Raw genomic sequence first — 27236 nt, forward strand, 5'->3', positions numbered from 1 at the left:
AATGTTCTAACTTAACTTAGTGTTTCCTAATCTTCTTTTAAGTTGTCTAGTGCTTTCATACTTCAAATTCAAGTGTTAATCAAGTGTAAAACAAATGTCAAAAGCATACATAGAATTGCCCTAGGTGTTTGATGCTTGAAAAACATGAAAATGTGCTGAAACAGGGGGTGCCCCATGTGCAGGGACTCAGGGCCGCATGTGCGGTTTTGTGGAGTGTCGAAAATTGTTTGCTAAAATTTGGGCCACACACGCGGAAGTCATGGCTGCTAGTGCGGAAGTGGCTGTTACTCAAAATTTTGTTTTTGAGTCCAAAATTCTTATTCTTTTCCTACCTTTCTCCATTTCTTTCCAAGGTTCCAAAACATGATTTTAGGCTAGCAAAACTCATAGAATTTACATGGAAACATAAAGATATATCTTCTTATGGAACAAAAACATCAAAAACTAGATTGAAATAGCAAGAATCTTGATTACCTAGCTCTTTCTACAACCTATCCTATTCTTCTTCATTCTTTCTTCCATGACTTCATTGCTAACTCAAATTAATCCTAACTTCTTCTCAATCATAGATAGTAGGATCTATTTCTACAAGAATTAGGGTTCAAAACTTACCTTAGGATGATTCAAGGATGAATTTTTTGTGAGTTCCGTCAAGCTTTTTTTTTTTCTCCTTCTTTCTCTTTTCTTCTCCTTTCTTCTAGTTCAATCTTTGATCCTACAGATTTTCTTCTTCTTCAATTTGGTTTTAATCTAGCAAGATAAGACAAAGGTTGAATTGAGACAAAAAGGGAGGTGTGTGTATCACCTACTTGCTTGCTTAATTTATTTGCTTAATCTCAATTACTTAGCTTAATCAACCAGCTCTTCTTATTACAATTGTCATCATCGTTGTCACCACATCTGTGTAATCATTGTTGCTTCTTTGTCACTGTCATTACAGTGGACATTTTTATTAATGATGAAAAGTTACTAGTCATAAATCTCACCTAGAATATAGAGTTGTTTGAAAAGTAGATGGGAGTGGCAGTTGTCATGGTGATTCCTTTTATTTTTTGTGAAACTGTATTACTTTATATTTGTTTTCTGATTCCACAGAAAACTCTAGTCTGTGCTATTTATTTCCTTATTTTTGAACTTTTGATACCATTAGGTGAAGGAATGAAGGACCTATTATTATAAACATAAACTAAAGTTTTGTTCTTTTGGAAAGTTTTCAAAAGGTAAATGTGGCTCCAAAATAGTTATCAAGTAATATGAAACAGAGGAATTGAGTTCATTGGTGTTGGATTAATAAAATATTTGTTGTAGCTTTTGGTCTTAGTGTTCACTTTTATCGTGCATGTTGATTGGAAAATTGAGACGTTACATCTTCCCTAAGAAGCATAGATACAGATACATATCACACATTATGGACACACCAACACGACAATTAAAAAAAAAAAAATAAAATTCTGACACGACATGGAAGGACCCAACAAATAAATATATATTATTCGTACACATAACAATAATAATTTCTTTGTTTTTTACATTATAATTACATTTATTTTTGCATTGGAAAAGAACTATTGTTTCACATTGAATATATTGAAAAAATGTATTTACAAGTAGTCCTGATATTTATTTCAAAAAGCTATATTCACAAAGAAATTGGAAGTTTAGACTAGAGTTCCTAAAATTAGAAAGCCAAAAGAAAAAAGATTAACAGGTATAAACCAACATTGTTTTGAATTTTGTTACTAGTTCCTAAGTCATTTTCTTTAAACTTGTGATGTGTTTTGTGTGTTCAAGTGATAGACATGCTTGTCTCCCAATTGTTTCAAGTGTGTCAGGTTCTAAAAACATATAAAAGAAAATAAGAGAACATGTTTGTAGTTGTATCCTACACTTGTCAGTGCATATCTACCGAGTGTTGGTGTCTGACAGGGACATGACACCTTAGAAGTGTTCGTGTTGACGCCTTATTGGTTTCAAATTTTTAGGGGCCATTGATGTTCTCTCTCTCTCTCTCTCTCTCTCTCATTGAATTGATCTTCTATCATGTAGTCCCTTTCTTAGAGCACCATGACCCATTTATTTTTGCATTGTCTCATGGCTTTGAGTTTGTGGCACTGACTCTTTCTTTTGGTGGAGGTATTGTGGGTGGCTCTTGAGGTGACTATAAGCATGCTCTTAATTGATTTTTGAGGTTTTGGTGGCAAGAAAGGGCAAAGGTGTTGTAGGTGTGCGCAATATATGCAATTTTTTGGTCATTTGGTTGGAGAGAAAACACAAGGATTTTTTAAGACAAATTTGGGGATTTGGATTATTTGTAGGATAAAGTTTGTCTTATGGCATCTTTATGGGCTTTTGTGGCTCCCTTTTTTAAAGAGGTCTCGCTTTTTTGATTTCTAGTGACTGTTTGTCAGTGTGTGACACTTGGTTTTTTTTGCTTGGCTTTGTGTTGAGTTTTTTTTAAATTTCTTTTTGAGGAATCGTTGTCCTCTCTTTTACTTTTTTTTTTTCTTCATGAAAATCTTTTTTGTTGTTGATTAAAAAAGAGAAGAAAGTATAAGCTGTTAGAGATGGTTTTTTTCCATATAAATCTAGAAAAGTATTTTAATGACACCAGTCTGTAAATGACTGATGTTGCCACTGCATGTTTAAGGCCTTTTAGGCAGCAATACGCAATGGTTATTTGTATTCATCTTTCTTTATAATTTGTTCTTATTGCTGCAGTACTTCCACTCATTTTACCTGTTAAAGTGGGTTTTTATTTAATTTTTTTAATGGAAAAGTTATAGCTATGGAGTATGAATCACCTTGTTTGGTGCCAATTTTCTGAAAATTGAGTTTTTTTTTTTTTCATTTTTCATTTTTCATTTTTCGTGTTTTTTTTATTTTTTATTTTAGTGAATTTGTTTAATAAATTTTTTACTTTTTAGATACACTTAATATAAATACATATAAAAAGTATAATATTTGTGAAAAAAACTTTAACAAAATTCACTAAATACCAAAAATACAAAAAAAAAAAAAAGAAAAGAAAAGAAATTCAGTCCATGTTTTTAATATTTTAAGCATTTTTTTTACTTTTTAGATGCATCTAACCTAAATGTACATAACAAGTAAAATATTTGCAAAAAATATTTAAAAAATTAATAAATACACAGGAATGCAAAAAAGTAAAAAAAATTGCTTAAAATATTAAAAAAATTTACTAAAAAAAAAAAAACTCAATTTTCAAAAAATTGAAATCAGAAAATTTGAACCGAACGAGGTGAATAGTTTCCATTCTAGGTTTGAAAGTTCAAATGTATCTTTTGATTCCTTTCTTTTGGTCGTAGTGTTTTAATAAGGCTGTGTGTTTTGAACATGGGTGTTTATATATTTTTGTGTTATGGGATCATACCACTGATTTATGGTTACTTCATGTAGTTTTTGCGCATGGGGTACTCAAAGGAACAAATTCTTTGTGCTTTCACTGAAGTTTCAGAAACATCGCAGAACAAGGAGATCTCTTCACTCTGGCCGGCTGTTTTGTGTCATCTTCGAGAAGAGCAAGTTTATGGTTTGCCTTTGGAGTCTCACAAGACTCTAAGAGAGGATTGTCTTGCATCATCAAATACTTCCAAATCTAGGGATGGTAATTAGCTTCCCTCAAATGTGTGTCTCATGGATGGCATACAGGATTTACTTTTTCTCTCAACGTCGTCTTAATTGGGTACAATGTTAATATCCAGGTCAAGTAGATCTTTCAGTGATTGAGAATAGTCAGATGGAATCTAATTGCAGTGGTGCATTACATATTACAAACTCTTCATGCCTTCCTGCGGGCAGCTCCTTTACCTTGAGAGCTTGCTCATCAACTGTAAGTTTCGATAGTTGATAATTCTACCTTTTGCATTAGGCATGCCTTTTATCTGAGCTTTACATGTGTGTCATGTTCTCAAGGAATCTTTCCTGGATACGTGGCACGTGATTGTTGGTGCAGGGCCTTCTACAACATGGCCTGCTAAAGTACACTAGTGCCAAAGATATAATGATTGTACTTCTTTATTTTTATTTTAAAAAGTGATATGTTTCAAGTTCCTCCGGCAATTTTTAATGAACGTTTAACCTAGTTTAGCATGTCAAATTTAAGTTTTTTTTGAAAGCTTTAAAACTTTTTGTCTTATAGATAGCCAAGGTGGGCTTCATTTTTTGTTGGGTCCCTGATCTTTTATTTGTTAGCCGCCTGTGAAACACAGGGTGCTTCAAAGTAAAGTTTACTCTGTTCTAAGATTTTCCTTTTTGCTTAGTTATCCAATATGATTTGCATATTTCAGGATATACTAAACATCCATAATAAATTATGGATCCTCTTTCTACTGCATGTTGTAGGGTTATCCCGTGTTTAAGCCAGGTTCAGACGGTTCTGGAACTCATATAAATGCTTTAACAATGCCACCTTTAAGATTTGGAGAGAGATTTGAGGAAGCATATGAAGTAATTTTGATATTGGATGATCGTGAGCAATTTGCTACTCAGGGGTAAGTAATTTCCTCAACATTGCCAATGTTTATAATGAAACTAGTTGTCTCAAAGTTCAAATTTGTTTGCAGAGGTATAGGCTATGTGCATACAAAACCCTATTATTTGGAAATAACAGCTTAACCCCTTGTGGTTGATGGTTTTATTTATTTATTATTTTTGGTGATGTGGCCCATAAGGATATTGCCCATGTATGGACACCTGCATACAAGGACTACTACGGATTTTTTTTTTCGTACTTTGTTTTGATGCATGATTTGGATTGGATTAAAACCATGCACATGCACCAGAGGATTAATTCCCCTGCAGTCTATACCAGTGGAGCTGTGTAACTTTATGCCATGATTGTGGTATATTTGATTGGCATAGTGAAAAGGGAACCAAAAAAAAAAAAAGAAGAAAACATTTGGAGGGGCGTTTGGAAGTCTCCATCTTTGCTAGCTAACGTAGAACAAAAAGGACAGGGAAGGGGAGTGGCGCCAGCCTAAGAAGCACGAACATAGACATGCGATGCGATATTGACACGAAATGGATATGCCTAATCCGCGTCCATATAAGCTTCCACACTATGATGTTCATGTTTGGAAAAATAAAGACCTTTTCCAGGAGAAGATTTCAAGTATTTCAAGATTCTCATAATTGCCGCCAAGTATATTTCATGAGGAGCATGCATGAACTTGCTAACCACACTAACAATAATAGCAATATCAAGACGAGAATGAGATAAGTAAATGAGCTTACCCACTAGTCTCTGATAACTTCCTCTCTCAACAGCTGCTCTCTCATTATCATCACAAAGTTTCTTACTAGGCTCCAGTAGTGTGTCACAAGCTCTGCTTCCAAGCATTCCTGTTTCCTCTAACAGGTCAAGGGCATATTTTCTCTGACAGATGAAAATCCCATCTTTGGACCTAGCCACTTTAATCTCCAGAAAGTACTTCAAGTTCCCTAAGCCTTCAATTTCAAACTCACTTGCCAAATACTTCTTCAACAAAGAGATTTTCTCAACATCATCTCCTGTAAGCACTATGTCATCTACATATACAATGAGAGCTGTAGTCTTACTATGAGAGGAATGTTTAACAAACAAAGTTTGATCAGCCTGACTCCGTTTGAAGCCATATTTCAGCATTGCTTGAGTGAACCTCTCAAACAAAGCCCTAGGGGATTGTTTGAGGCCATATAATAACTTCCGAAGTTGACATACCTTACCCTTGGTTTGAAGGGTTTCAAAATCAGGAGGAATGTCCATATACACCTCCTCTTCTAGGTCACCATGCAGGAAAACATTCTTCACATCAAACTGATGAAGTGGCCAATCCAGATTAGCTGCTAGAGAGAGGTATTCTGACTGAATTCATTTTTGTAATCGGAGCAAATGTCTCTTGGTAGTCCACCTCATAGGTTTGAGTGAAACCTTTTGCCATAAGTTGAGCCTTATACTGTTCAATTGAACCATTTGCCTTGTGTTTCACAATATATATCCATTTACATCCTATGGTTCGTTTGTTCCTAGGTAACTTAGTCAAATGCGAAGTGCCATTCTTATGAAGTGCTTTCATTTCCTCCACCATAGCCAATTTCCACTCAGGAATAGTAAGAGCATATTGAAAATGATTAGGTATACTAATAGAAGAAATTTTTGACACAAAGACTTTATATGAAGAGGACAAATGAGAATAAGACAGTTAGAAATTGGATAATGAGTACAAGATCTCATAGCCTTTCTCTTGGCAATGAGTATATCAAGATTAGTAGGCTCATACTTAGAGGTAGCAGTATCAAGAGTTTGACCTTCATCAAGAGAAGGAGATGGCAGTGATTGATCATAATTAGTGTTTTGTATCCAAGTAACTTTCTGTCTTTCTTTATCATTGACATAAGATTTGCCCTTCTCTGCTCTTGGCAACCTTAGATTCAATATTGCTAGTAATAGGTACCACTAGTGGTATTGGGCTAGGAACAATTGGAGGAATAACAGGTACCACTGGTGGCATTATTGGACCAGAAATAATAGAAGCAACAAGACTCTTCACACCAAGACTCCCCCTATAGAGATGACTGGGACACTGGATTGGACAAGCAGTAGGATTAAGACTCAAAGAAGGTGACATCTATGGATACAGACTATTTACGAGAGGGAGGATAATAACACTTGTACCCTTTTTGAGTAGGAGAGTATCTCAAGAACACACACTTGAGAGAACGAGGATCCAACTTATCCTGAGAAGGAGAATGATTGTGAACAAAACACACAATCAAAGATTTTTGGAGGAATGGAAAATAGAGACTCAAAACCTAGTAGGACTTGAAGAGGAGCCTTTTTTTGTAAGACGTGAGTAGGAAGATGGTTAATGAGATATGCAGCAGTAAGAACAACCTTGCCCTAATAGGCCCGAGGGACACCCATAGAAAAACATATATAATGAGCCATATCAAGGAGATGACGATTTTTGCGCTTGGCAACCCCATTCTGTTGATGGGTGTCAGGGCAAGATGTTTGATGGATAATGCCATGAGTGAAAATATTGTGCTAACCCACAATCAATGTACTCACCCCCATTATCAGAATGCAAGACTTTAACAACCATCTCAATTGGGTACTAATCATCTTATGGAAGTTTTGAAACATAGAGAAAGCCTCACTTTTTTCTTTCATGAGATACAATCAAGTGGCATGAGAACAGTCATCCATATAAGTAACAAACCATCGATGACCCTCATTGACAGTGCATGAAAGGGACCCCAAACATCAGAATGAATTAGAGAAAAAGAAACTAAACTTTTATTATTACTAGGAGCAAAAGAAGCTCGGTGTTGTTTGCCAAGTTGACAGGACTCACAATGAAACTCGGAGATTTTATTTTTTATTAAAATAGAAGGAAATAAATGTCTAGGTAATAAAGAAGATGGATGGCCTAGATGATGATGCCACAGCCATAAATCTTCCATGGTGGATGGAGACTGGATGGAATGATGAGCCAGTTGGTCAGTCTGATCCAGGATATAGAGACCATTTTTTGTTCTACCATTGCCAATCGTCTTCTTCGTGATAAGGTCCTAAAAAAGACAAGAATTAGGAAAAAAAAGTTACACTACAATTCTAATCCTGAGTAAGACGACTCAATGGCAATAGGTTAACAGAAAAATTAGGAACGTGTAAAATAGAAGATAAAGGTGGGGAAGGGGTGTCATAGATTACACCTTTCTTGGAGACGGAGGAAATAGTACCATCAACAATGCTAACTTTATCTTGACCAGAGGCGAGTGTATAGTCTAAGAAGAGATCAAAAGACCCAGACATATGATTGGAGACACCAAAATCAATAATCTATGGTGAGGCCTTATGGGATAAGAGAACGCTAGAGGATGAGGCTAAGTTACTTGAATGGGCAAACGAAGAGAAAGAAGAGGATGCACTTGGAGGAATAGGAGACTGACGATCAAGCAGATGGCGCAGAGTATCCTCAAACTCAGAAGATGACCCTCAAACTCAGAAGATGACATACCCAGAGACTAGATTAGAAGTCTGCATAACTAGAGCTGAATCATGTGTCTTTACATCATTGGACTGATGAGCATGAGAGTGAGATCCACGTCCTCTCGACTGACTAGAACGACCGCCTCTATGACTTGAGTGATCCCCTCGACCCCCTGATGGAGTACCATGAAGCGTCCAACAAGTCTCCCGAGTATGCCTCGATCGGTGACAGTAATCACAAAACAAAGTATCCTTCCCTGAAGGATGAGGAGAAGGAAGTGATAAACCAGCCCCATTCTGAGAAGGTGCAGAAAGTAATGCTGAATGGTTTGTAGAAGTTGGTCGTAGCATAGCAGAACAACGACTCTCTTCATTCTGGACATAAGCAAAGGCCTCTTGAAGAGATGGAAGTACATCCATGCCAAGGACACAACTCCGGATCCGGGTTATACTCCACATTGAGGCCGTCTAGGAACTCGAAGACCCTCTCCGATGCAAGAAACTTTCGGTAACCAGCGGAGTCAACGGTTTAGACAGGCTTGTAATTCAGGAGATGATCTAGGTGTTTCTAACCATTAGTCAGAAAGGTGTAATACAAAAAAACTGTTTGCTTCCCCTGTACCGAGTGCTCAATAGATCGACACAACTCAAATGACTAATATGTAGCAGCTGTTGCCTCCTAAACATCCTGGGCAGTCTCCATGGACAAATAACCTTCACCAATCTTAGGGACCATGGAATAAATGAGCCACCCCATGATCAAAGAGTTGGTAATCTCTTATTGATCATAGTCAGGATCAGTAATATTTGGTGCTTGAACTCTTCCATCAACATATCCTATCTTCCCTCTACTTTTCAGAGAAAGTGTCAGACATTGAGACCATGCAAGGTAATTCTAACCATTAAACAGAGAAGTGGTCAATTTAAGGCTACAGTTTAGGTTCTCAGAAGTAGTAGTCATAATTGGACTGGTACTCTCCCTTTCAAATAAGTGGGAAGTAGTGGATTCACTAGAAGGGTTAGCCATTTTTATGTTACTATCTTAACCAAAACTATATCACTAATCACAATAACGGAAAGAGGGAATGGAATGAGCAAGCAACCTCAAACACAGACCACTATGGGAGCATAACACTTAGATTAATGGGGCTATTTACCCCCCCCAAAGAATAAATAAAATGGTAAAAGGGTGAAACTTCAATCAAAATTGCAGTCTTGGGGTTCAACCACATTGAAAAACATAGTAGTAATAAAAAGGATGAACCAAGGAGTGTTATCAGACCATATGATGTTGAGAAACACTTAGAGGCTATTACAGAGAATTCAAAACACACAGGGGAAGACCAGAGGGAAGTCCAAAGCACCTACCAGACCATGAAGAAGTCGGAAAATACCTAGGAGGGTGTTGGCTTACCTTTTTGACCCTGAGATTGAAGAGATAGATGTCTCATAGTGGCTAGGACTATTGTAAGCCCCAGAGAGGCTGAAGGGTGCACCGAAACAATGCTAGGGAGAGTTGAAAAAGTTGGGCAGTGTCACAAGCCCTAGAGAAGGCTTGAGAGGGTGTCGAAAAAGACTGAAGAAGGCTTGGAGAAAGATGGGTGGCTGTTGGAGTGGTGATTGGTGGTTGTCAGAGGTATCAGGAGTGTTTAGACTCATTATAGTAGTCCGTTCGACTGCTCTTGCTGGTGGGCGAACACTCGGCCTAGCTGGCGAACATGCTGAGCTCCACATGAATCCTTTTTCGAACTCGAGCAAGGTCGCTGCTTTAGCTCGGGCTTGCTTGAGTTCGCTTTAGTTTTTGCTGTCCAGAGGGGATGAAATCCGTGGCAGGTATAGAGGTGGCGATGAGGGAAGGGACGATTCCATTAAAGGAACAAAATAAGCAGTACAGAATGAGCAAGGAGTCAGGATAGAAAAAATCGCGTGGCAAAGCAAATGTGTGACAAGCCAATTTCTGAACATTTATCATGGAACTGGCTTTAGTTTAGATAGCTGAAACAGGATCGTAAATGTAGGTTTAGAGAAGAGAAAGAGTTAGGGAATATGTGACTTCATCCCCTTTTATATTGATAATACTGAGTAATTTCAGGAGTGCCATAAGGCATAATTTATAGGTCAGCGCATTACACCAATCAAGGGAAGAGAATAAGAATAAAATACAATCAATATTGTTTCCTATTCTAACACTCCCCCCTCAAGCAAGTGCAAAGATATTTCTTATGCCCAGCTTGTTGAGAATGCCATGAAATGGTTTGCTCCCTAGTCCCTTAGTGAGAACATCGGCTAGTTGGTCTCCAGTCTTCACAAATAGAATACATATGGTGCCACTAATGAGCTTTTGCTTGATGAAGTGCCTATCAATCTCCACATGCTTAGTTCTATCATGTTGAACTGGATTATGAGCTATATTGATTGCAGCCTTGTTGTCACAGTAGTCTCATAGAGTCGGTCTGATGGATTCCCAAGTCTCCCAACAATAGTTTAATCCATAGCAACTCACATACACCCTGAGCCATAGCCTTGAATTCTGCCTTAGCACTAGATCTAGCAACCATATTCTGTTTCTTACTTTGCTAGGTGACTAGGTTGCCACCAACAAATGTATAGTATCCAGAAGTTGATCGTCTATCAGTGACTGATCTGCCCAATCTGCATCAGTAAATGCCTCCACACTGAGATGGCCATGTTTTGAGAAATAGAGACCCTTCCCAAGAGAAGACTTTAGGTATCTTAGGATTCTTATAACTGCCTATAAGTGAGAAATTTTAGGAGTATGCATAAACTGGCTAACCATGCTCACAGCAATGGCAATGTCCGGACGTGATTGAGATAAGTAGATGAGCTTGCCTACTAGTCTCTGGTATCTCTCCCTGTCCACTGGCTTTCCCTCTTGATCCTCTCTTAGTTTCTGGCCTGATTCTAGAGGTGTATCACATGGTCTACCGCCAAGCAGTCCAGTTTCCTTTTGTAAGTCAAGTACATACTTTCTCTGACATATGAAGATGACATCCTTGCTCCTAGCTACTTCAATACCTAAGAAATACTTTGAACTACCCAAATTTTTGATTTCAAATTCCTTAGCTAAGTATTCCTTCAACCGAGGGATCTCCTCAACGTCATCCACTGTCAGAACAATATCATCACCATAAACAATTAGAGCTGTGGTCTTACCCTGTAAGGAGTGTTTCACAAACAAGGTGTGATTAGCTTGAACCTATATTTCAGCATAGTTTGAGCAAACCTTTCAAACTAAACCCTAGGAGATTGTTTTAGTTCGTAAAGTGACTTTCGGAGCCTGCATACTTTACCTTTGGACTTAGCATCCGTAAAACGAAGGGGACTACCCATATAGACCTCTTCTGCTAGATCTCCATGAAGGAAGGCATTCTTCACATCAAACTGATGAAGTGGCCAATCCAAATTTGCAGCAAGAGAATAAGATTCTCACAGAGTTCATCTTAGCAACAGGTGCAAATGTCTCCTGGTAATCTTCTCCGTAAGTCTGAGTGAAGCCTTTAGCAACCAACCTTGCTTTGTACCGTTCTATGGAACCATCTGTTTTGTGTTTTACCGTGTACACCCACTTACACCCAACTGGATATTTGCCTCTAGGTAACTCCACTAACTCTAAATTGCCACTTCTTGTTGAGAGTTTTCATCTTTCCCATCATGGCATGCTTCCATTTAAGAATAAAGAGAGCATCCTGAAAACTGCTAGGTAGACTCACATAAGACACTTTAGACAAAAATGCTTTATATTACAAAGACAGATTAGCATAAGAGACATGATTAGTAATAGGATGCTGAGTACATGACCTAACCCCTTTCATATTAGCAATAGGAACATCAAGATCTGAAAAATCAGGAATATGAGCATTAGAATCAGAATTACTTGGACTCTTAGGAGAGGGTGTTGACTATGGACACTCATAAGGAGAAGAAGTTCGTAGTAGATGAGGGAAAGTAGGCTCTTGTATCTAGGTGACTTGTTGTCTGTCTTGGTCTCTGACATAAACTTTGCTTGCTTTCTCCTCAACAACTGCTGGCTCATCATCCTCTATCTGTTCAACCGCTGGCGGAAGTGAAACATGAATCTCTTCACTCCAAGGCTCCCCTGAAGGGATGACTGTGATACTGGGGAGGTTGAAAAGTAAGACTAAGACTCAAAGAAAGTGACATCCATGGAAACAAACCACTTGCGAGCGGGAGAATGATAACACTTATAACCCTTTTTGGTGGCAGAATAACCTAGCAAAACACACTTAAGAGACCTAGGATCCAATTTACCACGAGTGAGTGAATGGTTATGGACAAAGCAAATACAACCAAAGGTCTTAGGAGAAATAGAGAACCCAAAAGAGGTAGACCCGAACAAAACTTGAAGAGGAGTTTGTTTTTGAAGGACTTGGGTAGAAAGACGATTAATCAAATAAGAGGCAGTGAAAACTGAATCCCCCCAATAGGATCGAGGAACCCGCATCTCAAAGGATAGACAACGGGGCAACATCAAGGAGATGGTGATTTTTTTGCGTTTTGCAACACCATTTTATTGAGGGGTATTAGTGCATGAAGTCTGGTGAATAATGCCATGAGTGGCGAAGTAAGTGGCAAGACCCGAGTCAATATATTCCCCACCATTATCAGAATAGAGAATTTTGACAACTGTCCCGAACTGAGAACAAACCATTTTATGGAAGTTTTGAAACACATAAAACACCTCACTTTTATCTTTCATCAAATAGACCCAAATAGCCCTAGAACAATCATCTATGAAGGTAACAAACCATTTTTGACCGGTTAAAGACACAAAACGGGATGGACCCCAGACATCAGAATGAATCAAAGAAAAAGGAACTGAATTTTTATTAATAGAAGGAGCAAAAGAGGCTCTGTGTTGTGTTCCAAGTTGACAAGACTCCTATTGAAAATCAGACACATTATTTTTCTCAAAGACAAGGAAATAAATGCTTAAGTAATAAAAAAGAGAGATGTCCTAAGCGACGGTGTCACAGCCAAATGTCGCCCTTGGCGGATGGTAACTGAATAGATGAATGGGCTAGCTTGTTTGCCTGATCCAGAATGTAGAGACCATGTTCCTCTCTACCATTGCCAATTCTCATCCTCGTGATAAGGTCCTGAAAAAGACAATGATCAGGAAAAAATATCACGCTATAATTTAAGTCACGGGTAATACGACTCAAAGATAAAAGATTAATACTAAAATTGGGAACATAGAGGACAGAGGACAGAGGAAGGGAGCAAGTGGCATAAATTAAACCTTTTCCTGACATGGACGAAATAGTACCATCAGCAATACGCACTTTTTCTTGACATGAGGAGGGTTTATACTTTGAAAATAAATTAGAAGAGCTGGACATGTGGTCGGAAGCACCAAAATCAATAATCCATGGTACAGGCATATGAGATAGCAACACACATGGGGAGGAAGCCAATTTACCTGAATTGGCAAAGGAAGAAGAGGGTGCACCTAGAGTAGAAGTGGAGGCTCGATGATCTAGCAAGTGGCGAAAAGCAATCTCAAAATCCGAGACAGATAACCCCGAAACATCCGTAGCAGAAGAGATAACCAGAGATGAGGATGGTGGTTCAACCGTGTCTGAAAGATGTGCCAAAGCATTGGCCCCTCAGCCTCTAGACTGACCACACCTACCCTCTCTAGTACCAGGATGGTCTCCTCGGCCACCAGAAAAAGTCCTATGCAGCTTCCAACAGGTCTCTAGTGCGTGGCGAGGTCGACGGCAGTAGTCACAGAAAAGATTATCCTTTTCAGAGGAAGGACAAGAACTACGAGTCACACGGTCTCCATTGCAAGGGGGTGCAGAAACCAAGGCCAAGCGATCAGTAGTGACAGAAGGAAGCATCGCAGAGCGGCGACTTTCCTCATTTTGCACAAAAGCAAAGGCTTCCTGGACGGAAGGAAGCACATCTATGCCAAGTACTCTGCTCCGCATTGGATCACACTCCACATTGAGGCCTTCTAAGAACTTGAAGCCCCGTTCTTGTGCCATAAACTTCCGATAACCAACAGAATCAGTGGGACAGACTGGTTTGTAATCCTGAAGGTGATCAAGTCGCTTCCACTCATTGCTAAGTAAGGTAAAATATTGAAGGATAGCCATCTCACCTTGACCGACCTTTCAATGGAGCGACGTAACTCAAAAGCTTGGGAGAAGTTCCCCTTCCGGGAGTAAGTGGTAGTCACGGCCTCCCAAATATCCTGGGCAGTGTCCATAGAGAGATAGCCCTCTCCAATTTCTAGGACCATAGAATGTATCAACCAACCCATAATAAGGGAGTTGGTGATCTCCCATTGATCATAACTCGGGTTCGTGGTGGTGGGTGCCTGTATCCTGCCATCAACATACCCCATCTTCCCTCTGCTCTTCAAGAAAATAGTCTGACTCTGCGACCACGCTAGATAGTTCTGACTATTGAATAGAGAGGTGGTGATTTTAAGGCCAGGATTGAGATTATCAGTCATAGTAGAAGGCATAAGGGAGCTCTCGCTCTTAAGCGAGTGAGAAGTGGTTGACTCACTAGTGAAATCTGCCATGTAGATTCTACTAAGTAACCCCCACACCCAAGACCAATCACACACCCGGAAGATAATAGTGGAAGGAAAGGCACAACTCCTCCTATGAAAGCATAAAGAAGAAAAGAAACCTTTACTGAGACAACAAGAAAGAAACAAGGAAAAATTAACAACATAACCAGGAAGGACTAACTAGAGGCGTTCTTGTGGCTAACCAGAGGCTAGACGACCAGCCAAGTAGGATCAAATGCCCTAGTCGACCACCTGGGAGGCCACAAATGCCCTCGTCGACCACCTAGGAGGCTAAACCAAAGGCTAGACGACCAACCAGAAGCTAGACGATCAGTTAGGTAGGATCGAATGTCCTAGTCAACCACCTGGGAAGCCACGAATGCTCTAGTTGCACACCCAGGAGCTATCACCAGAGAGAGAGAGAGAGAGAGAGAGACGACGACACTGTTAAGGTTGCCGACTGTCCTAGGCAAGGGTTTGGGTGGCCTGGGCAGTCTTGCTGTGGAGGAAAGGAGGCTGTGATTGGTGTAAGATTCCTCCTAATAAGGCTCTGATACCATGTAGGTTTAGAGAAGAGAAAGAGTTATGGAATGAGTTTGACTTTATCCCCTTTTATAGTGATAATATTGACTAATTACAAGAGTGCCATAAGGCATAATTTATGGGTCAGCCCATTACACCAATCAAGGGAAGAGAAAAAGAATAAAATACAATCAATATTATTTCTTATTCTAACAGTAAATTGCCTCCCTTCCGCGGGGGTGGGGATTTCAGACCGATGAGGGACTGTAGACGAATATCAACTCAGTCCTCTCCTACTGTGCTGGAGTATCTGTTGGTCGGTGTCGGGTCGGCCTCTAGCGCACTATTTGCCTTGGGAATGGTTCGGGCCGTGTCGAAGAGAAATATGGAACCTATTAATGTCCTATTAGAATAGGAAACAAGTTAGAATAGGAAATATGTGATTGTATTTTCTTCTTCTTTATTCTCTTGATTGGTGTAATGGGTTGACCCATATATTATGCCTTATGGCACTCCTGTAATTATTCAGTATTATTAATATAAAATGGAATGAAGTCTACCTCATTCCCCAACTCTTTCTCTTCTTTAAATCTACATGTCTGACTTGAGTTCTCGGGGTGAGGCTTTGCTCTATACTTTGAGATGCTCCTTCCGCCGGATGGCATAGACATAGAATGGGATTGATGGACAAATGCCAAATGCTCCAGATACTCACGGTACGGAGTTCACGGGGTTGCCCCCTAGTCTTCCACTCTCCTACAACTCGCGTTAAGTTTTTCAAGCCCACAAATCGCGGCCGGCTCTTTGCAGGGGAATCTCCACTCACTGCTTAAATGGAATGACTGAGGATCGGAATCATTGAATCAAAGCTTTCTCCTTCGACCATCATTTCGGATGACGCTCTTTCCCTATCTGCTTTTGCCCTTCGCCGTGATCGTTAGGAAGAGCCAGATGCTAGTGATCTATATTTTTCACGCCCTAGAATTCCTTTCCCTGTATTTGGATTTGTCACAGGGGTTGTTGGGGCGGAAAACAGATAGCCCTAAATTCATATCCATGCTGGGGAAGTGCTGTGAGATCACTTTGCTGAAAAAGGCTGCCCCCCATAAGTTGCGGGTTGCTATGATCACTCATCGGAATGAAACACAGCCTCGGAACAGAATTATGCTGCTTGTTGGGCCCTGATGGTGGAATGGGTATTTTAGAGAGCCGGTGGACCCCAGACAAAAATGCTGTTACGAAGCGCCTTCAGTCCAGGTCACAGACGGTTATTGACAGCTTCTTTCTATTGGTTAAGGGTCACCCACCTGCTGGCTGGGCGAATCGAAGTTCTCTTCCAGAGAAAGCTAACTTAGGGAATGATAATAATATCACCCCTTTTATATTAATCAACCAAACTATTACAAAGGAAGCCCTAAGGCACTGATTAAGGAATTACAATATAATCTAAATAAGGAAACAAATCATAGAATGTTTCTAATCATATATTCTAACAATAACATGGTACATACATTAGAGCACAGCAAAACAACCCATTCTTAGTTGTCAAAGAGAGATCTCAATAACGGCCATGGTACGAAAATAAACGTCCTCCAATGGCTAGGTCTCACTACGGATGCCACTAATAGATTCATCAAACTATAGGACATTCATTCAATTGGAAACAAAATCATAAAGTTTTCAAACATAACTTTACAATAATATTACTCACAAATGGCTCTTGAACAATGGGTAAACTCTTCTAAAGCTTCACCTACACAAAGTAAGAACAAGGTATTGAAATGTCTAACTTAACTTGCATGAACATAACAAAGCGAGTGCCAAAATTTAACTTAGTGTTTTGCTAAACTTCGCTCAAGTGTTGAATACTATTCTAGGCTTAATTCAAGTCTCAAACAAGTGTTAAATGCAAGCATGGAAGGGTCCTAAAAAAACAAGGCTTGAAAAACTGAACATAACAAGTCGCAAGTGCAATGCAAAACAAATGGGTTAACCGAATTCTAAACTTCATTCCTTGGTTTTTCTTATTAAAAACAGTTTCTGATCTCTATTTAATTCCATTTTAGGTCTAAAATAAGTTCTATGAGGTCCGGTGTGTTGGAACAAGTGAAAAGGGGTCGAATTGGGTGAACGCCCTGTTTGTTGCACCTGTCGGGGCACGTGCGGGACAAGGTGCAGGAAGGTTGGGGCATGTGTGGGAAATTTGGCTGCACGTGCAGTTATTTCAGAATGCAAAATGGGTTTTGGAGGGTTGGGCCGCACGTCTGGGAAAGCTAGGGCACGTGCGGGAAATTCTGGGTTGGATGGGTTGAAGCTGTTCTTCATGTTCTAACTTGATTTTCTTCACCCCTAAGCTCCAGAACATGATATATGATGTGCCAAAACATGAAAATATGATGCAAAGTCCATGAAAACTCATTTGAATGCATGAATTCAAGATTTAAACCAACCAAAAATGAGATTTGATTCAAGAACTTTACAACCTAACTTCTTTTCAAACCCTTTCTCATTTTCATCATTTGAATCCTTCAAAACATGATGTTTAAGGTTTCAAAATATGAATTGATGATGTGTATTTCATAGATGAACATATATATGCAATGAATCCTAAACTTAATCAAATCGAAATATGGTGTTTCTTAGCAAATCTTCAAGACTACTTTCTTTTCCTTAGCTCTCTACAAAACTTCAACTTTAATCCTTCAAAATCTATCCTACATTATTTTCTATCTAGCTTAGGATTTCTTACCTAGAAATGGTTTTTCCTTGATTTTCCAAGGTTAAATCTTGAAGCTCTATGATTTCTCCTCCTTCCTCCTCTCTTTTCTAGCTCCTTTCTCTCTCCAGAATACAAGAATGACCCCACAGCTTCTCATTTCTTCTCTTTTATTTTATATGATTTGATTAGCTTAAGTCACTGATTGCTCCATTAGCTTAGTTAACCAAGCTTAGTTCTAATTAACATACTTAACAAATAATTTCTGCAATTAAGGTAACCATACTAACTTCTTTTCTTCTAATTCGTTGCAAAGCCTACTTCAAGTAAGTTTATAACATAAGACAAGATTTATGGTATTTTGTGTAATGTGATGGTCAACGGAATAGTTAATTTGACTTAAGGTTTTCAAAGATGGATAATGATATGGTTATGGCTCGTGGCATTATTTGGGGTGTTACAGTAAGCCTTTTGAATCTCCAGTTCCAGCATACCCATCGTCTAATTCAATTTTGTACCAAGCACCGGGCATGGATATATCATATAGATGTATCCCATTGTTTTGATTTCCTACCATACCTTGGCATTATCATTCTATCTAGCACTAATATATCCAATGTGCCAAATGTAGACTTTGTATCTAAGAAGATGGACACGGACACAGCCACGGCGATTTCAAAAAAATGGTGATATTACATCAACACACAATCAAAATTAACAAAAATTAATGCCAATTTGATATTTAAAAAAATCACTTTTAAAGTAACACTTACCGTTTACATCTTTTTATTTTTATTTTTATAGATGATCTATTAAGTATTTTAATCTAAGCAAAAAGGAATAAACATCCATTAAGTATTTTCGTCCTTGGAGTGTCTCCAAAGTGTACCTAGTGTGTCCCCTAAAAAACAAATAAAAATAAAGGGTCACACCACGTGGCGTGTCCCATGTGTGTCCCCACCATGTCCCTGTGTCCAACACACCACACTATGGCATTTATTTTGAAGTGTTGTCCTTTATAGCTTTGTATCATTGCCATTAGATAACTATGGCTTTCCTGTGATAGCAATTTATTTTGTCCAGAATCATATCTTGTCATGCAGACTCTTTGGCAATTATAAGGTCTACTGTCACTGTTTTTGGTAATTTGACAACAAATATTATACCATCATTTTTGTTGTGGTGGAAAACACTACTGCAGTATGTGTTCTTTCTCAAGATATCATTTTTTTTGGCATTATCATTGATGGTTTTACCCCAAAATTAAATTCTAAGTGCAATACTATGAGTAAGATGTTGTAGATGCAATTTGTTGTTCTTTTGTAATATTTCTCTTGAATTTTTAATATTTGTTTGATGGAAACTTCACTTTTACTACTTTACTCTTCCATTTGTAATGCATTCTCTTTACTGGTACTTGCCACTACTCTGATAAAGTTCGTGTTACCTTCTTTATGGTTTCAGGTCTCGGTCTAGGAAAATTATCGAGAACATTCGCACTGAATTCAAAATTCAAATAGAGGTTAGCTGGATTTAAGTTTTCACCCTGACATATGATGATCTTATCTTAACTCTAATTGTTTCAGTAATTAAGTCAGCAGGTTTAACAGTCTTTTGTTGCAAATAAATAGAAAGGTTAGGTGTCCAATCAAATGTGCTCAGGTCCCATATTGGCAGTATTAAAACTGGGTTATGGCCTTCTTTTCTATGAATCATGTAATTTCATCAATCATCATACTTTAAAACCTTCAGACTTAATTGTTGTGGTATCAATATTGTCATCATGATCATTACGGATTCACCCAATACTACATTGTTTGTTAGGAGACTAGGAGGGCTGGAGAATTAAGGGGAATGGAAGGTGGGAAGGATGGAACAAGTTACCGGTAAAGGAAAGATAAGCAAGAAGGGTAGGAGGAAAATGTGTTGCATGAATTTACCATTATACCCTTGTTTATTAAGTCAAAGGTGTTGTTTGAATGGAAAATTCATAGAGGAAAGGTTTCTATCTTTTCTTCCTTTTGTGCACTTTTAGGTGGGAAGAGAATAGTGGGATTGGATAAAAGTCACGAAACTATCTCACTTTTTCATCACTTCCGAACTAACGTTGGAAAGTTTCTTCGTCTCCTACTTTTTCCTTCCTTCTTGTTGTTCGCCCTATTTTGACTTCTAACCAAATTGAACCTTAGTCTTGGTGTGAATTTTGTATCACTGGCTCATGGTACTGGATTGTGTGTGGTATGCATAAGAAGGCAGTAAAATTTTCTTGTACTGGTTTCTTATGTAAATTGAAATTTGAAAGCATTCTTTGCAAATATCACCATAAGATTAAAAGGATCTACGACAATAAGTAATCAACCTTTCTACAGGTTAGACGATTGCCTGTTGGAGATGGAATCTGGATAGCTCGGCATAAACATCTTGGCAGTGAATATATTCTTGATTTTATTGTTGAGAGGAAGAATGTTGATGATTTGCGCTGCTCAATCAGGGACAACCGCTACAGGGATCAAAAACTACGACTTTTGGTATTGATTGTTATTCAAATAACTATACATTTTATTGTTCTTTGTAATTTAAGCATTATTTATAGCAGAAAAGTTATTCATTGTAGTCATCTTCTATTCTTCTTCCTCTTCTTCTTGGTGCTACATTACAATCCCAAGAGATGGCTTTTGAAATTTCATTTTATTGATATCTATATTTCATTTTAAATGGTTACCCAGGCCTATATATGTTGCTTGGCTGTCTCTGACTTTGACTGGGACTGTGACTTCAATATGAGTAGCTGTCTTGTATGAAAATGAAACCCATCTGAATCAACCAAATACCGAACATGTAAAACCTGCTTACATAGCTTGACTGGGACTGATTGCCCTAGACCACCAATTCTGCCCATGCCCAGAAAACTCTTGATATTACTAAAACATCCTTGCTTTGTTAAACTGATGTAGTTCTATTGTGAAAGTTAAAAGTGTAAAGATTGTAGAAATTAGGGTTAGGATTAAGTAGAGAGAAGAAGAGAGGAAATAGGTTTTGGGTTCTTAATCCAGCCCTTCACCTCAACACTTATTTATATTAAACTCAAGTGTTACAATATGACAATAGTACCTGTCATTATAGAATTGAATACACACTCACACATGACTATTCTAACATTCTCCCTCAAGCCGGTGCATGGAGATTGAACATGCCTAGCTTGACAGATAGGCGCTAAAATGAAGGATGGGCTAACGGTTCAGTAAGAATATCACCCAGTTGATTATTAGACCGAACATAGGGGGTCACAAGCAGCTGCTTTTATAATAACAAATCCTGAATGAAGTGACAATCAACCTTAATATACTTGGTGCGTTCATAAAATGCCGGATTATTGGCAATGAAGATAGCCGCTTAATTGTCACAACATATGTGCATATGGTTAGGTAATGACAAGTAGAGATGGTAATTTGAACCCGACCCGACGGGGACCCAACCTCCCGACCCCGGTTTGAGCCGTTTTTTCCCCAAAAATACCCCCGACAGGACGGGGATGGTATTAAAAAATCAATCCCTGATCAATTTCGGGCCGGGGACGGGGATCAGTGCCCAAGCCCCATCCCCGGCCTGGCCCCGTCTCGGTTTGTCCCTGAAATAAAATTACCATTTTACCCCTATATATATATAAAACTAAACCCTAAAACATTACACAATCACACACACAGACCACCGCTTCTCTCCATCTTCTCTCTCGGTTTCTCTTTTCCCTCTCTTTCAGTAGATCGAGCAGCAGCGGTAACGAATGGACGGTGTCACAGTCTCCGATCGTGTACAGGGGGAAGCAGTCGGCGCCGGAGGCGGCGTACATGACGAAGCACCTCCTCAAGAGCACCGTTGTCGGCCGGTGTCGCAGTTGTTGATCGCTGATCGTCCACACACTCTCTCTCTCTCTCTGTGACATAGATCTGTATGTGTGTGTATCTGTCCATTTTTTTTTTTGCTAGTAGATCTGTTGATGATGCCGATCGTCCACTCTCTCTCTCTCTCTCTTTGTGTGACACATATCTCAGACCTGTTTGTGTATGTATCTATACATGTATGTCTGTGTGTATCTGTCCATTTTTTTTTTCTTTTGGGTTTATGATCTGTTGATGATTGTGTTGATATGTTGATGTTGAAAATGATATGTTGATGTTGATGATTCTGTTGGTGATGTTGATGATGATGATGATGTTGTTGTTGGTGGTGTCAAAATAGATTTGGGGGGCGGGGAATTTTCGGGGTCGGGGAAACCCGATCCCCGTTAGGAGGCAGGGATGGGGACGGTGGTAGGTTTCCCGTCGGAGATTGGGGCTGGGGCCGGGGCCGGGGCCGGGGATTGGGGCCGAGGACGGGGAGATTTTTTCACAATCGGGGATCGGGGACAAGGAGTGTGATCCCCGGTCTCGCCCCGGCCCGTTGCCATTCCTAATAACAAGTCCAAAATCCTGTAGAAGAGAACGAACCTACAGCATCTTGGATGCCGTATAAGCCATAGCATAGTACTTAGTCTTGACACTAGATCAAACAACAACATTTTGCTTCTTGCTACGCCAAGTAACTATGTTATCACCAACGAAGGTACAATAAGTCGAAGTGGAATGATGATTAGTACGACTACCAACCCAACTCATATCACTAAAGCAAGTGACAGACGAAGAAGTAGAAGGACAATATAGTAGACCGTGGCCATAGGCACTCTTCAAGTAACTTAAAATACGACACAAAACATCAAAGTGAGGATGGTGAGAAGCATGCATGAATTGGTTAACCACACTTGGATCATATGTAATATCTAGACGTGTGACAGTGAGATAAATCAATTTCCTAACCAAACGACGATACCCACTAACATCGGAAAATAACTTGCCATGCTTACCATCAAGTTTGGCAAATGAGTCCATAGGAGTATCAAGGGCTCGGGCACACAAGAGGCTAGTCTCAGAGAGAAGATCAAGCACATATTTCCGCTGAGAAAGGAAAAGACCTTAAGAAGAAGAAGCAACTTCAATCCCAAGAAAATACTGAAGATTCCCCAAATCCTTATTATGAAACTGTTGGCTTAAATAGTATTTTAAATCAACAATCCTAGTAGAGTCATTGCCGGAAATGATAATGTCATCCACATAAACAATCGAGACTACAACCTTGGTGAACAAAAACAAAATGATTAGAATTGCAACGCTTAAACCTAAAAGCAAGCACAATAGTACTGAAGTGGTCAAATTAAGTATGAGGAGATTGCTGCAGTGCATACAAAGCCTTCAGTAGGCGACAAACAAGATGCTCATTACCAGGCACAACATAATTAGGGGGTCGGTCATCCTTTTCTTGCTAATCACCATAGAGAAAGATTTTTTATATCAAGGTTATATAAGGGCCAAGAAAAATTGACAGCAACAGAGAGAAGTATCCAAACGGAATTGAGACTAGCCACAAGGGAAAAGGTCTTGTGATAGTCAACACCATAGGTTTGGGTATATCCCTTGGCAACTAGGCTAGCCTTAAGGCATTCTAAAGAGCCATTAGGGAGTTACTTAACAATATAAATCCAATGGCACCTAACAATAGACTTCCTAGGCGGGAAAGCAGTGAGCTACCATGTCAAATTCCATTGAAGAGCACTTATTTCCTCATCTATAATATGTTTGGAATAGAAAGAGATGACAAACTACAAGCAAAGTAAAGAAAGACAAAAGAAACACGAGCATAGGAAACAACTTGGGAAATAGGATGCTGAGTGCAAGTACGTTTACCTCGATGCAAAGCAATAGGCAACTGAATAGAGGTTGGAGGAGAGGATGTGACAAGAACCTCTGACGAAGAAGATGAATTGGTTGGGCCATACATTTTAACTCTTTGAGTTTGGGATCTCTGGTTGTTTCGACCCAAACCTGCCCTTAGAGGTTTAGGCCATGACCGGCCAGTAATCCTAGAATACCCGGCCTCAAAGACAAAACAAATAATCAAAATATATAATTAAATGTACGACGCCGGAAGCGGAAGCAGAATATAAAATTTGTTCATTGAGTGGTGGATACATGACATGAACGGAAACATACATAGCACATCATACATATAATATTTACAAACATTCATCCTGTATACATAACCCAAGGTCAAAACTATAATATAACTATACAAAACCAAAGGTTCGCAAGCATGGCCAAAACAAAAGCTAATGCCTCGACGAGGAGGCACATCTTGGGTGGCTTCACAAAAAGGGGCTGACTCCAAAGCAGTCTCTAAAGTGAGTCTTGCTGATGCTCACCTACATATATATATATATATATATATAAACGGATTGAGCTGGGAGCCTAGTGAGCAATCTCAATGTAAAGAGGTTAAATGAATGAATACCATAACTTATCAAAACAATACAATGATCTTGACATAATTAAAGCATGTTCTGGAAACGTATAAGAACAAATACAATCATCAAACCTTTCATAGCTTAACACATTGTGTAGTACCCAAAAGCCTTATTTAACTTGATGAAATACCAAACGGAACATTCACAGCAGAATGAGTCATTCTGAACGCCTTTATTGGACAGCCTCATATGGAACATTCATATTGGATGACTTCATTCGGAACATCGACATTAGATGACTTATGCAGAATGTCTATTATGGGTAGATATCATACGGAATGATCACCATCAAAGCCATACGGAACGCTCACTTTGGATGACTCATACGGAATGTTTATTACATGTAGATACCATACGGAACGATTACTATCGAAGTCATGCAGAATGATCATCAAAGATCAACATCATACGGAACGTTTACGAGTCAATAACTTATATCGAATGTACATGATAGAAGACGCAACGGAAGTTACCGGAGATCAAAATATATTTTCCAATTTATCATAATAGTTGTTCAAAAGGGAACTCATTCATTCTTAGCAAAATCTCATTTTCGGAAAGCTTATCATATCATATTCATTTTGGAATTTCATAGCATAACTTGGCGTCTCAAAAGTACTTATTCAGAAAGCTTGTCATATCAGGAGCAATCGAAAATTCGTAACATATCTTATCTTTTCAAAAATTACTTGTCTTATCAAATATCTCGTAACAAAGTATAGATTTCGTAATTCATCGTATAGCAAAACCAATTTCAAAGTAGTTTATACAAAAATATCTTTACAAAGACATTACTCACCTTGACTAGTTCGATGTTCCTCTTCGACGTTCCAACTTACACATTACCCATAACTATACACATTGAAACACGATGTTCGAATCAAATAATTCATATTTTCTTTTCTAACTCAATTACTTATGTCAGTTTCTTACTTATTATTCTTCAATGAGTCATGTTTCATGCCTACGAATGCTCAGAAAGACACGAGGACGAAGATATGAACACAAAACATCTTTCCAAAATGTGTTGAGATAGGGGCGTTCGCTCGAGCCACCATTTGGTTGCTCAAGCGGTTAGAGAGGTCCCCAAATTACTGGATTGGTTTGATGTGCGCTCGAGCCAACACTTTATTGCTTGAGCGGATTCCAAACATATATAGTGAGTTTGCTTGAGCCACCTGTTTTGTAAAGACTACAAAGATACTGGGAGTTCGCAATATTCGTTTGAGCCACCACTTTGTTGCTCGAGCGGTGTGTCAAAATTGTGGGTTTCAAAACTAGAAGTTTGAGCTTCCAAACACCAATTCAAAGCTTAGGGTTATGCATGGCTTGCTCAAAAACATAGAATTGCTTCAGAAAACATATATACATGACCCTTTTAAAAACCATTTGCTCAAAATCTCTTTAATTGACAAACATGCAAACCAAAATTCCATGCATGCAGGATTTTAGCAACTCTTTGCTCAAAACTCATCAATTTAACAAAATTGAGCTCAAAAGCTCCATGCATGTATAATTTAGGTTCAAACTCTTTTCCATATAAAACATGAAATTAAAGGTCAAAACAATGGTGAATCAAAGATGCATGTGCAAATTAACTTTCAAACTCAACAAAGATGATAGAAATCAAATTCAAAATGGTAAAACATAAGATATTCATGCATGCATGTATAGCTACTTCACTTTTCATCCTCTTCTTGACAATCTTTTACAAAACACATGCAAATGATCCCATTTACTCTATCAACGCAACTCTAAAATGGATTATCTTCAAGAATTGAGGTTACAAATCTTACCTAGAGCCTTCAATTACTCTTATTCTTGCACAATCTTGAGCATCTCTAGCTAATCCTTCAAGTTCTTCAAATTCTCACTCTCTCTCTAGAATGAGAGTTCACTCTCTAAAAGTCTCCAGTAGATTTTATGAACTCAAATGAACCAAGAATGAGCTCGAAGCTCTCATAAACATGTATATATAGCTAGGATTAGTTTAATTACTAATTAGATCATTAGGCTAATTAAACATAGCTTAATTTTCCAAACTGAATAATTTTTAATCAAACTTCCCAAATGGTTCTAAAAATTCCAATTAGTCTATACAACTTTCCAAATTCGGTTCTTGAAATCATTTAACCCTTCAATTTCAAATTCTGAACAAAAAGCACAACATACAGTTTTCAAATTAGATATACACAAATTAATCACGTGGCACATATCACAAATTAAAATTCACACAATTAAATAAATGTAATTATGATATGCATGTTGGGGTTGTCGCACTAGTAGACTTGCAATGGGGAGAAAGGAGGTGGAACCAGTGGGGAAAATATTGGGAAGGAGAAAGGAGAAGAGGACATATCCGACATCGAAAGAGTAGGATTGGGAGTAGAAGTGGAAAAAGAAGGCTCCTCTTCATGACAAGAAATAGATCAGTAGACAACTACTGGCCATGAGAAGAGAAGGAAGTGGACTAAAAAAAAGGTGACATTAGCACTAACCAAGTAATGACGGGACTCGGGATGATAACAAGGATAACCATTATGGGTGTGTTTGATTGGGGGGATTAGGAAGGGAACTAAACATTGTTCGGATTGTAATCCGTTGGAAGCTTTTTATTCGGCGTTTGTTTTTTTTTTAGTCTGTTGGACATGGAGTCTGGTCGGACTCCATATCCCCTATACGAGGGATTGTTGTATCCTAGGGAGGGTGGTGAGATTATTTCCATGGGATAATTTATTGTTGGGATTAGGTGGTGAAATAACCATTTTGACCCTCTACTATTTAATTATGTATTATATTGAGTAAAATTCAATAAAATTTAAATGCCTCAATTTAAAAATAAAAGAATTTTATTTGACTTTTTATTGAAGTTTTATTTATTTAATTTTTTAAAATAATTTTTATAGATATTTTATTGATGTTTTATTTAAAAGTTTTGTTTATATTTTATTTAATTTAATTATTTAAATTTTTATAGATGTTTTATTTAATTTTATTATTTTTTAAAATAAATTTATTTTAACTTTTAATTAAAAAAATAACATAT

General features: G+C 38.4%; 1 protein-coding gene across 1 annotated transcript in view; it reads left to right on the forward strand.

Moving 5' to 3' along the window:
* The window catches only part of MUS81 (Restriction endonuclease, type II-like superfamily protein), a 96479-nt gene that overhangs the window by 16168 nt on the left and 53075 nt on the right, over nucleotides 1-27236 (forward strand). The window contains exons 7-11 of the mRNA XM_082915623.1: nucleotides 3418-3625; nucleotides 3723-3850; nucleotides 4363-4511; nucleotides 19264-19321; nucleotides 20169-20327. Coding sequence (XP_082771749.1) covers nucleotides 3418-3625; nucleotides 3723-3850; nucleotides 4363-4511; nucleotides 19264-19321; nucleotides 20169-20327 — 702 coding nt within the window. The remainder of the gene's footprint in view (nucleotides 1-3417; nucleotides 3626-3722; nucleotides 3851-4362; nucleotides 4512-19263; nucleotides 19322-20168; nucleotides 20328-27236) is intronic.

Source organism: Camellia sinensis, chromosome 2 (assembly GCF_055761805.1).
Source record: "Camellia sinensis isolate YWXY chromosome 2, ASM5576180v1, whole genome shotgun sequence".
Classification (NCBI taxonomy): Eukaryota; Viridiplantae; Streptophyta; class Magnoliopsida; order Ericales; family Theaceae; genus Camellia; species Camellia sinensis.